This window comes from Schistocerca gregaria, chromosome 1, assembly GCF_023897955.1.
Source record: "Schistocerca gregaria isolate iqSchGreg1 chromosome 1, iqSchGreg1.2, whole genome shotgun sequence".
NCBI lineage: Eukaryota > Metazoa > Arthropoda > Insecta > Orthoptera > Acrididae > Schistocerca > Schistocerca gregaria.
Window position 1 is genome coordinate 278,816,901 of NC_064920.1, and position 14,274 is coordinate 278,831,174.

The window sequence follows — 14,274 nt, forward strand, 5'->3', positions numbered from 1 at the left end:
CACTTTATAATTTACTGTCTATATGGAAGGATATTTTTATATTATGTGGTCTGAAAAAATTTGCAAGTTTGTATGACTCTTCACGAAGGAACTGAAAACTGGCAAATGACTAAGGCATTTATGAAAGAGGCATTGTATCTATTATTCTGAGCTACACAGCTGATAGAGTATCGACAGCAATACATAGATTCATACCACATAAGTTAATAAGAGATGGGACTGATCCACCATAGTAGATAAAATATGTCAGAACACTGTTGCAGAAGCAACAAAAAAAGCATGCCAAATTCAGAAGAATGCAAAATCCCCAAGACTGGCTAAGTTTCAAGGAAGCTCAAAATTTAGAGCGGACGTCAATGCGAGATGCTTTTAATTGTTTCCACAATGAAACGTTGTCTCAAAATATGATAGAAAACCCAAAGGGATTCTGGTCTTATGTTAAGTACACCAGTGGCAAAAAAACAGTCAATACCATCACTGCATGATAGTGACAGAAATGTTACCGATGATGCTGCCACTAAAGCAGAGTTACTAGATACAGTTTTCCGTAATGCCTTCACAAAAAAAGACAAAGTAAATATTCCAGAATTCAAAACCAGAACCGCTGTAAGTACGAGTGACACAGAAGTAGATATCTTAGGTGTTGTCAAACAACTCAAATCACTTAAGAAATTTAAGTCTTCCAGTCCAGATGGTGTACCCATCAGGTTCCTTTCAAAGTATGCAGTCACATTAGCGCTTTTCTTAGTAACCATATACAACTGCTCACCCGACGAAAGGTCTGTTCCTAAAGACAGGAAAGTAGCACAGGTCACACCAATATTCAAGAAAGGAAATACGAGTAACCCATTGAATTACAGACCCATATCACTGACCTCTATTTGCAGTAGGATTTCGGGGCATACACTGTACTCTAACCTTATGAATCACCTTGAAGAAAATGACTTATTGGTACATAAGCAACACGGATTCAGAGAATGCCATTCTTGTGCAACACAGCTAGCTTTTTATTCCCATGAAGTGATTAGTGCTGTTGACAAGGGATCTCAGATCAATTCCATATTCCTGGATTTCCAGAAAGCTTCTGCGACCATTCCTCACAAGCGCCTGTTAATCAAATTGCGTACATATGGAGTATCATCTCAGTTGTGTGACTGGTTCATGATTTCCTCTCAGAGAGGTCACAGTTCATAGTGATAGATGGTAAATCATAGAGTAGAACAGAAATTATACCTGGTGCTCCATAATGTAGTGTCATAGGCTCTCTGCTGTCCCTGATTTACATAAATGAGCTAGGTGATAATCTGAGCAGCCCCCTTAGATTGTTTGCAGATGATGCTGTAATTTACCATCTAGTAAAACCATCAGACAATCAATTCCAATTACGATCTAGAGAGAATTTCTGTATGGTGTAAAAAGTGACAATTGGCACTACACAAAGAAAAGTGAGAGGTCATCCACATGGCTACTAAAAGAAATCCAATAAATTATGGGTATACAATAAATGGCACAAATCTAAGGGTTGTCAATTTGACTGAATACCTAGGAATTACAATTATGAGCAACTTAGATTGGAAAGACCACATAGATAATATTGTGAGGAAGGCGAAACACAAACTGTGCTTTGTTGGCAGAACACTTAGAAGATGCGACAAACCCACTAAAGAGCAGCCTACATTACACTCGTGCGTCCTCTGCTGAAATATTGCTGCACGGTTTGGGATCCTTACCAGGTAGATTGATGGAGGACATCAAAAAAGTGCAAAGTAGGACAACTCGTTTCGTGTTTTTACGCAATAGGTGTGAGAGTGTCACTGATATATGCGAGTTGGGTGGCAGTCACTGAAACAAAGGCAGTTTTCTTTGTGGCGAGATCTATTTACGAAATTTCAATCACCAACTTTCTCTTCTGAATGCGAAAATATTTTGTTGATACCCACGTATGTTGGGAGAAATGATCATCATAATAAAATAAGAGAAATCAGAGCTTGAACAGAAAGATTTAGGTGTTCCATTTCCCCACGCGCCATCTGAGAGTGGAATGGTAGAGACGTAGTATGAAAATGGTTTGATGAACCCTCTGCTAGGCACTTAAGTGTGAATTGCAGAGTAACCATGTAGATGCAGATGTAACTAGTATTTAAATATGTTCATTTCATTACAAGTATCTGCTTCAATGTTGGGAATGTGGAATAAACAGTTCGAAGAAGAACTGACTTGAAGAAACAGATTTTAAGTTTCATCGGGTGGCATAAGGTGTTCATCCACAAGTGTACTTGTTTTCAATAAAGAAGCACCATATGATACACAATGATTTAAATACACTGTCCAGTCACATTTATGTGACCACCTGTTAAAAACCTGAATAACCACCTTCAGCAGTACAGACGGCTGCGAGACGTGTGGGAAGAGTGTCTGTGAGATTCTGGAAGGTACCGACAGTGATGTGGAACCTTGTTGTTTCCCATGCCGTAGCCATCTGCACAAGGTTTCCCAGTTGAAGACCCATGACCCAAACAGCTCCATCGAGGTGATACCACAGATTCATCTGTGAACGCCACCTGTCACCACTCAGTGTATGTCCAGCAAATTCCCTATATTGTTGCCAATAAACAGCAGTCAGCATGGCTGCAAGAACCAGACATCTGCTGTAGGAACTCACAAGCTGCAACATTCATTGAATGGTCATTGATCAGACAGTACTGGTAGCCCTTTGTTTCATATGGACAATCAGTTGCTCAACAGTGCATCTCTATTCATCCACACACATCTCCTCAACCTTCATTCACCCTGTCGTCTATGGCCTTGTAGTGCAAAACAGTTGTCTTGGGGCCAGCTTTGGATAGCACCATTTTGCCATGCACCATTTACTTTAACCAAGGTGGCACACCAACAGTTTACAAACTTTGTCGTCTCAGAAATGGTTCCACCATTGGCCCAAAATCCAATGATTATGCCAATTTGGACATAAGATAAGCTGCTCTGTTTCCACATTATTATAATGGCTCCACTTTTTTCTGTGTCCCTCTGACACACTTTACATACCATTCACTGCCAGTGCTGTCACCTACCATCTGTAAGTGGTTATTGCATGTTGACATCGATCATAGGAAATGGTCACATTATTGAGACTGGGTCTGTATTATACATAACTACAATAATTATTTAGTTTCCAGTGCCTTTATTGACTTATTTTTCTTTATCGAAAAAATGTAATTAAATGGGTACAACCAAATAATTCATAGTTGTATTCACTTGGAAACATAATGGCAATTCAAATTTCACATTTACTGTAGCTGCAGCTTGTTTACATATAGGTAACCAACAGAAACTCATTTATTACTCCATTTATCACGAGCAAAGCACTTTAAGGTCCAGGAGAGTACGTCGATTAAACCAATGCAGTAGGTTTTCAGTTCAAGCACTAGCGAACTTAGAAATACACCACATCCTTACCATGTGTCAAAGCAAATGCATATTTCATTGAAACAAGTCAAAGTACCAATGTAACTAAAATAAGGAAAACAAATTTCTCATGTCAAACACAGAATGTTTCAGAAGTGAAATGGTTAATACAAGGAATGGATACATACAGGCCCAAGAAATCCAAGAAGGCCACTGCGAACATATTCAGCTTCCCCAATCGGTTTGCTGTCACTGTGGAGAGGCTGCACTCTGAACGTGCTGTTCGTCAGACCTTGTAGTCCCCAGTACTGGCTGCCAGTTGCACTTGAATTCACACAAATCTCACCTACTTCATCAGTCTTACACAGGTACGATGGTCCATCCATTTTCACAACCACAATTACACCTGTACAAAAGTTTTTGTTTTTCATGCATTACAGTTTACAAGAATGCAATGAATAAAATGAGAAGTTACTAGCTTAAAATTTAAGTTTTGAAAGTTTATAACGACAATATTGTATGTGTTACTTAATTTGTAATATACACAGTAAGCTTTATAAAAGATAAAAGAAAATCTTTTGAGCGTATGTTATGTGAGGATGGAATGAAGGAAGTATAGGATTTAACGCACTGTCAACACATAGGTCATCCGAGATGGAGCACGAAGAAGATTATTTTACAGCCACTACTTGCAACAAAATTGTGTCTTACACAAGACCTATCTCATTTGCTGGTCTCCTAGTGACTTGTGAGGTCACCCTGACTGAAGGCCACAGCCTTGTGCAATGGTTTCAGACTACCTGTCACTGGTCCCTGCTGGATTTTCACATTCATTGCCAGTGCATGTCATCACTGACGCTTCTCATTTACTTGCAGGTGGACAGACCGGCATGTGCCCGTGAGCTCGAATGCCTCAGAGCCTGGCTCCTTGGGACTATCACCATCTGCAAAGAGTCCATGATTTACTCCATAGCCTCTATCCACGGACTCATTTGACAGTGCCTTCGGCACCATCCTGGTCAGCAGGTGATTTCTCCTATCCTGGGGTAACTTGTGCAACTCCTGTCATGTGTCATCCTGATAGGTCCTTTTGCAGTGATGTCCATGGATGCTGATGTGACATCTTCCCTGGTGGTGCATCCCCTATACTATGTAAAGTCTATGATCTTTTCCTTTGGTTATAGTAGAAGAGGATGTAGTGGCACCAACTATAGAAACCAAGTAACTGGCACAACATTACTATCTATCACTGTTGCGCCACTAGTCAGATGGTGCTCATCCACAGGCGAGCCCTCTGATGAGCAGAACAGTATATTTTATGCATCTCTCTTGCTGCGAATAAACTCTGTTATTTTTTTAGAGTACTTTGTCTTCTACAAAATATTACATGGTCACAAAGACATTCCCAAGTACTGATAATATATCAAGTTTTGATAAGTTGCGTCCTAGTTGCGTCCTTATGATAAGCAGTGGCGTGCATTTCCTGCAACTGTAAATGCTTTTCAGAAATTTGAAAGAACTGTTTGATCAATCTAAAATGCATGTGTTACTAACTAAGCATGAAAATGAAAAACTGAATGTCCATCTATTGCTCTGAGTTTGATGGCAAAGAAAACTGCTTTCACAGTCATTATATTTACTCTTTGAGACACGACTATGACATCATTAGTAATTCAGTAACTTTTGGCGCACCCTAAATGCTACCATATCTTTTGGTTGTGATCTTAATTACCTGCACCTCAGAGACTGAATGTAATAGCTGTGAAAAATTAAAGGAGAAGCACAATTAGTTGTTGCTGGCTTAAAAATTCACAAAAACTCGCAGAGAAAATAATTGAGCACGTAAGTCATGAAACTGTAAGGTACAGAGAGTATAAAGTCATTAAAACTCATTACAAAACAACAAAAAGGGTAGCTGACATCAGCAATAAAGGCATCATTTCAACAGTGTTCACAGATTTTGGCTGATGGGTGCTTTTTATCTTTCACCTCTTTGGTTTTTAAAGATGGGGGCTGTAGTTCCGGCCACAGAAGGGCCTATGGGGGCTTGACTGATCACCATGTCGCCCATCAACCAGTGGCATCATATGGATGTGGCATAGAGGAATAGAAATCACCACACAGCATTCCCAGATGTGGAGACATGAATTGGGAGGAGGTAACAGCACAGAAAAAGGGGAACACAGTCCACCTGCTGAGAAATAAAGCACTGGTATTATTAGCCTGGCCGGTACTATGTTGGATCGCGCGCGCGCGATATAGAGAGAGAGAGAGAGAGAGAGAGAGAGAGAGAGAGAGAGAGAGAGAGAGAGAGAGAGAGAGAGAGAGAGAGAGAGAGAGAGAGAGAGCTCATCAAAGGATAACTCTAAAAGCTATGAAGTTCTCTATCCTTTGTGTGTGACTTTCGCCAACCAATGATTTTTCAGGTCTCCTTTAAATCTAGGAGTATTTACTTTCTATATGAACTTTCCTACAAATCTACAGCCATCCCTCCTTTGTGAAAGTCCATAATCTACACCCAAACTGTCTCTGCTATATTGTCTTCCCACATCTATACCAACATTTTTTCTACTCGCCTTTGTTACGCTTCCAGTCTCCCTCCTCACACACTGCTGCCATACAAATTTTACACTTTTCCTTTTTCACCACATGTGATTACAACTTTTGCATGATCAAATATCCTCAGGTTACAAAACTATTTTATTCGTCCCAGCACAGTTTCTTCTGTCCTTTTCACTCCCTGAACTCACACTATATTATCCACTTCCCCTTACAACAACCTAACACTTTCACTTGCCCCTTCCCTGAATCATTTCCCATTTCCTAACACCACCCGTACCCTAATGGATCCTTCTGTCCAGTTCAGAAAAGTATTCCTTTCCATGGCTAAAACCCAGTCCTGCATCCTGCACCTTAAATGCTGTCTAAACAACGGAATCCTCTCCTAGTGACCTAGCCATAAAAATCTCTTTCTCTGGATCCCACCCCTCATTTCACAACCACAACCACCACCACCACCACCACCACCACCACCTTCACCACCTCCACTTCCTTCTCCTCCTTTTCAGATTGTGACAGCCCTATCCCTCAAAAACCTGGTACTGCAGAAACATCTCTCCAAGGCACAAGCATCCAAGAAGTACCTCCACTCTCTCAGAAAGCAGACTTGGCAAGATAGTGTTACTGTGCAATCCTGATTACATACACATCTTCAAAAGAAAAACTCTTCCACTGCAACACTTGGAGGAGCATTCCAGGTACCACCTCCACAAAGTGTCCAACATGCTGACATCCTACTCCCACCTTATGGCACCACCTTTGATCAACACCCATCCTACTCACGTCCTCACCAAGCCCCTCATAGCATCCAGAACCTGCCTAGCTGAGTTTTTCAATTTACCATATCCTCTAAGACTCCCTCCCAACACTCCACAAAACACTGTTGTTAACATTTCTACCAAAACCCTCAGTACCATAGAAGTTCCAGTGCCAAAGTTTAACCACATTGGAACTGTCAAAGCCAACCTAATCCCAACATTGAACATTGCTTTTATCATTTCACACCACCATCCAACAGTGACATTCCTCTCCTCCCACCTAAATGTCCCCCCCCCCCCCCCCAAAAAAAAAAAAATCACCTTCCAGGAATTCCGAAAAGCCAACATTGCCTCACCATCCTTCCCAAGGCCTCTTCCTAAGAACACTAACATTTGAACAGAAGAAAGGACAGCCATACACAACCTCAAAACAGATCCCAAGCATCTTCCCTGCAGACAAAGGCTCTGCCACTGTCATAATGAGTCACAGTGATTATCTGACGGAAGACCTCTGCTGACTGTCTGAATCCTCCATTTAAAAGCTCTGTCATAGTGATCCCATCCCAGGAATCCAACATAACCTCCTTACTGAAATCCGTAGGCCCGTCTCAGAATCTCTCCCCTGAGTCCACCTCCTTTCTCACCACAACAATATCCCACAGACCTGCCTTCTACATGCTCCCCAGAATCCACAAACCCAACAATCTTGGAGGCCCCCCTGTAGCTGGCTATTGTGTCCCCCCTGAATAACATCCATTATGCTCATGGCATTGCCACTACCAAACATTACCTCCCCCAACATCCTTCAAAATCCAAACTCACCACCTCATTCCTTATGCACCTTAGCAACTACATCCTGACCCACAACTACTATTACTTTGATGGGATGGTATACAGACAAATCCATGTCGCAGCCCCGGGCACCCACATGGCATCCTCCTATATCAACCTGTTTATAGGCTATCTATAGGAAAACGTCCAAGCCCCCCAGAACTCCGAACCCCTAATCTGGTTCAAGTTCATTGTGATATTGTCTTGATCTGGACTCAGAGCCAAAACACCCAACCCCTGTTTCTTCATACCCTCATCATCATCATCCCTCCCTCCCATCCACATCACTTCATCTGGTCCCCCACTATCCAATGTGCCACCTTCCTGGATGTTGTTGACCTTCTACTCTATGATGGCTCCATCCACACCTCTGTCCACATTAAACCCACTAACCACCAACAGTACCTGCATTTTGAAGCTGTCATCGTTTCCACACCAAAAAATTCCTCCCATACAAGCCTTGCCATTTGTGGATGGCGTAAGCCCCCTGCAGTGATGAGAACTCCCTTTACCAGCATGCTGGAGGTCTCATGGAGGCATCAGAGTCAGGCAATACCCACCAAATCTAGTCCACAAACAGATTTCCTGAACCATACACCTTATCCTCACACACCCTTAAACCCTCCCATCACCTCCTTGGATCAGCTAGACAGAAGCACGTCCCTATCATCCAGTACCACCCTGGAATTGAGCAACTGAACCATATCCTTCACAGGACTTTGATTATCTTTTATTCTGCCCTGAAATGAGGGATGCCCCATCCAAAATCCTTCCCACCCTTCCTAAAGTGATGTTCTGTCACCCACCCAACCTACACAACATCCTAGTCCATCCCTATGCCAATCCCACTTCCAGCCTATGAAAGCAACCATGTCATATACCAACTTTGCTGCAAAAACTGCACAGCTTTCCACGTCAGTATGACTACCAATCAGCTCTCTACCAGGAGGAATGTCACTGCCAAACTGTTGCTATAAACAAAGTTTAACACCCAGTGGCACAACATGCACCAGAGCACAAAACGCAGCTTAGGACAACATGCTCATTTTGAATGGCTGCTTGACAACCCACACTAACTGGATCCTTCCCTCAATCACTAGCTTCTCTGTACTACACAGATGGGAGCTATCCTTTTAACACATCCTCTGCTCCTATAATCATCCTGGCCTCAATCTCAGGTAACCCATTGTCATGGCATCCTCTGCCTAACAGTTTCTCTTTCCTCCATCTTTTCACCACCTCCTAATTGATGTCCCCACATCACCTTCAGAATATGGCACCCCCCCCCCCCCCCAATCGGCCCCAATAATAGTGGCTTACGTGTCTAGCCCATATTCCTGCCACCCCTCCGTCCCATGTTCCTAGCAGGCAAACCAACTGCCTCCCTCCAAGACACTAGCCACCCACCTTTAGTCCCCATCCCTGCATCTTTCTCCCTCTACCCAAAACGCCCAACACTACCCCCACCACAACCAGTCCACCTGCCAAGAAACAAAGCACTGGCACTGTTAATCCAGCCACAACCTTGTAGTGGCAGTGGCATGCATGTACCTGAATGCTTTGGTATTTTACTCTGGCTCATCAAAGGAGAATTCTGAAAAAAAGCAAGTGTTTTTTTCTTTTGTACCAGGCTATTGACAACTCAATGCTTCTGCTTTTCGAGTGAGTGGCCTCCTTTAATCCAAAAGTGTTTACATTCTGCAAGAACTTTCCTGTAACATTTGTAGCTATTGAGACATGGCTATAATATTACACTGATACTTTCTGTTATGGTACTGACAGATCTGCACAATACACAAAGGGTATCTGTTATTTTGATTGAAACCGATTTATGCAAATGTGGATAAAGTTCCTTACGACCTCAAAAACTGTCAAAAAAAAAAAAAAAAAGTTAAAGCGTATTTATACTCACTGCCAGGCATGACCTGACCACAGTCTTGCAACGTCAAAGAGGTCAGTGAATTTTCTTGATCAACACGAACGACACCATAACTGAGACCTGACATTGACAAAACTCCTCTACCAGTAGCATTTACTCCAGCTCTGCCAGGTCTGTAAATGTCACAGAACATTTTAATTGCAGTGTTTTATAACAATAACATGTGCAAAAATCATTCCTAGTTTTATTTTGTTCAAATTTCTTAACTAACATTTAAAAATGAAGATGATTAAAAACTACTCTTAATATTGATAATTAATTATTATGATAAATTGCAACAAATAGCTGCAATAAGTAATTATTAAGATAAATTTAAAGGAAGAACTGATAGTATTATTATCACAAAAAACTGATAAATTAAAAAACAAAACTAGCTTTTGAACAAAAATTAAAATTACATAACAGTAAATAGTCTCTGTAGTTATTTTTTTAAACTAACATTTATGCTATAATTTTCCCCCAACGTTTTATATTTGAGGCTTGTTCACAACTTCTGCAAATAAACAGGATCATGAAATTTTTGTGGTATTTTTAATTTGACTTTGACACAATTAACTTTGAAAAGTGAATTATTAATATCCATGTTGTAGTGGTTTAGCTCTATTCAGCACAATCTAGGGCATATATGTTATATTGGGAATTTTGTTTCGATTTGTACCATATAAACACTTATATTTTTCCACTGGGACAAGTTGTTGGGACAAGATTAGACTTTCTTCTGTTCCAATAACATTCTTTTCCCAGTTTCTGACAAATTCCACATTTAGCATCCACTAAAACTGCTTGTGATCACTGTAACTTAAAAAATTAAACAGTTATAGTAAAGGAGGTATCTATATGTAGAAACGAACATCTTCACTGGTCCCTCATCTGAAGAAGACGAAGTTCTGTTTGAAATGATTTCCCGAGGCTCTGAATTGTGTACTATATAGTGTAACTCCCATACTAAGTATTTATTCAAGAAAACCTTTGCTCTTTCTTGTGCAGTTCTACTTTATATCCTTCATTTCTTAATACTTAGTGTCTAACTTAAAAGAGCATTTCTCTTTACTCGTCGTCTCATTTTATCATCCCCCAACCCCACCCCCGGCTCACGATGCTTCAGTTTATCTGGTGTTCACAATATATATAATACCACTGATGCTGATTTTTTAATCTTTGTTTTAGCCTGTGTACACACAAATAAACTCTAGTTGTGTAATGATATGTAACTGATGTATAATTAATATCTCACAATAAAAGAAATGGGACTGCTAAAATAACTAAAGAACTATTTTTATGGCGTCTTAGTGCACAACTAGTTTCTTATCTTGAAATGTGTCTGTAAGCTGTGACAAATGTTGTCACATTTGACATACTCTGTGGCAGTGAATAACTAGTTCACTACATGCATGTTCATGCTTATTGCAAGAAGGCAAAAAAACATCAGAGATCCTACATCATCTCATAGAAAATAATGAGTACATATGTTTGACAGTGGGAGGAACAAATGTGAGAAACAATTTCCTCAGTGTGTGGAGGAACATGTATGTAGTGAACTGCTCATCAACTGCCACTGAGTTGAACAAATTTAATAAAGCCTGTACAGGGTAAATGCTCAGTAGAAGTAGCAAAACAGCCACATAATAACCTGTCATGGTAAGTAGTTCCTTACTAATATAAGCAATCATTTCTTTGGTGATTAGGATATAGTTTCATGCTGTTAACGTACTTATATCAAAAAAGTTATGGTGTACGCTGAAGGTTTTCCAGCTGCGATTACGAGCTACAGTATATGTGTAAAGGACTGAAAGAATGCAGTTACATAATTAAACCTAACTATACCACTTCTCAGCCTGTGACTTCTGCTTGTAACAGTTTTCTTTTTGGCTTTAGAAGGCCTACCCAGTTCCTCAATTTTTTTATGACACAGTTATGGCCTCAAGTTTAAATTTAAAGTTATCTTCCTTTTTCTGTAAATCATATCCAATAAACAAAGGTAATAAAGATAAACAGACCTTTCCTAAAATGCAGTTTTGACACAAATATAAAGCCCACCACTGAGAAAAAGCAGATTTTGAAGTAAATTTTATTTTCCACATTTAACAAATAATCAAAATGAACAAACCATTCCTGTCATTAACCCCATTTTCTTGTCCTGATAGCAACTGTATGTCAGGATTTAAAACTTCTTTCTATACATCTCTAAAATGAACCCATTTTAATTAGAATACAAACAGCTACAATCAGTAATAACACTAAACCAAACAAATGAAAAGATATTCATAGATTAAATGCACATTCAGTCACAGATTGCCATAAATTGCCAATGTCTTAGAATTATTAACAACACACATGAATACATATTCATAGCATCTATTCACAGATGATGCAGTCAAGTTTCTGGAGTTACTCACCTTCGCACAGACACTGTGAGGCATTCACTGGAGCTAGCACATGGGCAGATGGCATCAGGACGAAGGCCTTTGGCTTGGAAGACACCAAGAAACTGGTCACATGAGGAGAGTGACCATGGGTTTGCCCCATCTGCTACTAACAGCAACCTGAGTGATGACAAGCTTACTTCTTTATGGTCTTTCGTCGCTAACAAGCCCCAGTGCAGGTCCCGAGATTTTACAACTGCAACACTTGCTGTGAACATTTTTGTACAAATGAATGACAGAAGAACACAAAGTGTTATACAGGAAGATTAAGTGTTAATTTAATATTTAGCTTTATGAACAGGATTTCAGTTGCCTCTTGTTTCGATATTGTTTGATTGGAATTACTAATGAAAACCTGAAATGTTTAGACTCATGTTCAGAAAACTGTGAAATGAAAACTATCAAACCTTTTTATTTAATATGTTCAGACAATATCCTGTGCAGAAAGTGAACAATAGTGTGAATAAATATAGCTAAACACAGTATAAATAAGTGTTAAGTGGTAGATGGGTCTATAGATATAAAGTTGAAACCTGCAGCTCTGCTTTCAAACACTCTTTCTTCCTCTGTACAATAAGTGGTAATCTCTTAGTTCGTCATGAACCTCCCTGTGTGTCTCTGAACTGCCTTAACCATGTGACAATTACAAGGAAGCCAGTTATTGTGGAGAGCAGGAAATAATTCAATTTCAAAGCCTTCAGAAGTTGCAAATGTGAGATGAGCAATACTGGCAACTGCAATTAAGAAATTTTTTCATGTCAGAACATCAGTCCAAGTGTGTCATTGTAACTTGTCCCACAATGAGACTGAAAGTGCATCTTCATCCAAGACAGCAGGAATGTACTATTCTGTTTCACACGATTTTCATCATGGCAGATGTATGAATTATTCAATTAGTTTTGGAGGCACATCTCAGCTATCAAGTATTAAGTTTTGCAACTGTCTGATGAGCTAATAAATATACTCCACCAGTTTGTCTTACTATCAGTTTTTATCGCTCCCTTAATTGAAGTTTTTCTTCTTCAATCCTCTTACATTCACATCTTTCACTGTTTGCACTAAATACCAAGCTTCAAAGCTAAGATACAGCTCATCCAAGGAAACTCTGTGTGTGTGTGTGTGTGTGTGTGTGTGTGTGTGTGTGTGTGTGTGAAAAATTGTGGGAAGGTCTTATGGGACCAAACTGGTGAGGTCATTGGTCCCTAACCTTACACACTACTTAATCTAACTGAAACTATCTTACACTAAGGACAACACACATACCCATGCCCACAGGAGGAGGACTCTAACCTCCAACGGGGGAGGGGGGGGGGGGGGCGATAAATATAATATTAACCTTTCATAGTTAGTATTATTTTCTCCTGAGAAATAAATTTTGCCTAAGGGAAACAAGTGCTCACAAAATTAATACTAAAATTCAACACTGTCCTTCCAGGCACACACTTTCATTTGTTCTGGCTGTGTAGTGTCAATTTAATGCAATCTTAATGTCAAAATTGAGATTGTAAGTAGAAAAATAGAAGCCCACATTTCAAATAGTGGAAATTAGTTTCCAGAAACACATAAAATAAAGTTATTAAGCTAGCTACTGCCAAATGCATTATCTGTAATATTTTAAGCTTACAGGTATTGTCATAACAACTGACATTTGAAGCAGAGAAAAACTACAACAGCTCTAAAACATTACACTTGCGAAATAGTAAGTACCCATGAAAAGTTATAAACATACCTCTATATTTGGTGATCATCTGCATCCATGATGCTGGGTTAACTTTCATGAGTGCATATGGTATAAAAATCACATGCATGCCATTGAGAACACTTGTGAGAACACTGTGCCACAGTCCAACTTCTCGTTTGAAGTCAAGGACACACACCATGTTTTCACCTTCAGTGTAACTGCAGGCCATTGTGAGTGTACGGCAGTGAGCCAGCATAGCTGTTCGGGTAACGGTGACACCCATGACTGAACCATCTTTGTCTGTTGTGTACTGAAACAGAGCATTCATCAGATAAAAGGAAAATATGAAACAAATATACAAATCTTGGCCTGACAAATTTTGTGGGATGAAACAGTACTCGAGCATACTTCAGAGTAGTCAAACTGCATTAATAAATGAAAAATTCCCCCCGAGAAAAAAACAGTGAGAAATAACATTAAAAAATGAATCTAAATGGAAATGCAAGGGAAAAAATGTTAATTGATGAAACAAAAATGTCACTTTAACTACAATTTTGTAGGAAAAAACTAACAGCTTACAAACTCTAAACAATACCACAAGAATAAGCTGTCTGGAACCAGTATAACATAAGCAATAAAAGTAACTCAACTGCTTTTTTGTTATTCTGTGTCTTTGGA

At 39.8% G+C, this 14,274-nt stretch overlaps 1 protein-coding gene across 17 annotated transcripts in view; it reads right to left on the reverse strand.

The window, feature by feature from the left end:
* The window catches only part of LOC126340904 (disco-interacting protein 2), a 1,418,593-nt gene that overhangs the window by 72,751 nt on the left and 1,331,568 nt on the right, over window positions 1–14,274 (reverse strand). For all 17 annotated transcript variants that reach the window (XM_050001746.1, XM_050001738.1, XM_050001743.1 and 14 more), the window contains 4 exons: window positions 13,645–13,906; window positions 11,889–12,123; window positions 9,466–9,605; window positions 3,594–3,811 (listed from right to left, as the gene is read on the reverse strand). In XM_050001746.1, the coding sequence (XP_049857703.1) occupies window positions 3,594–3,811; window positions 9,466–9,605; window positions 11,889–12,123; window positions 13,645–13,906 (855 nt within the window). The remainder of the gene's footprint in view (window positions 1–3,593; window positions 3,812–9,465; window positions 9,606–11,888; window positions 12,124–13,644; window positions 13,907–14,274) is intronic.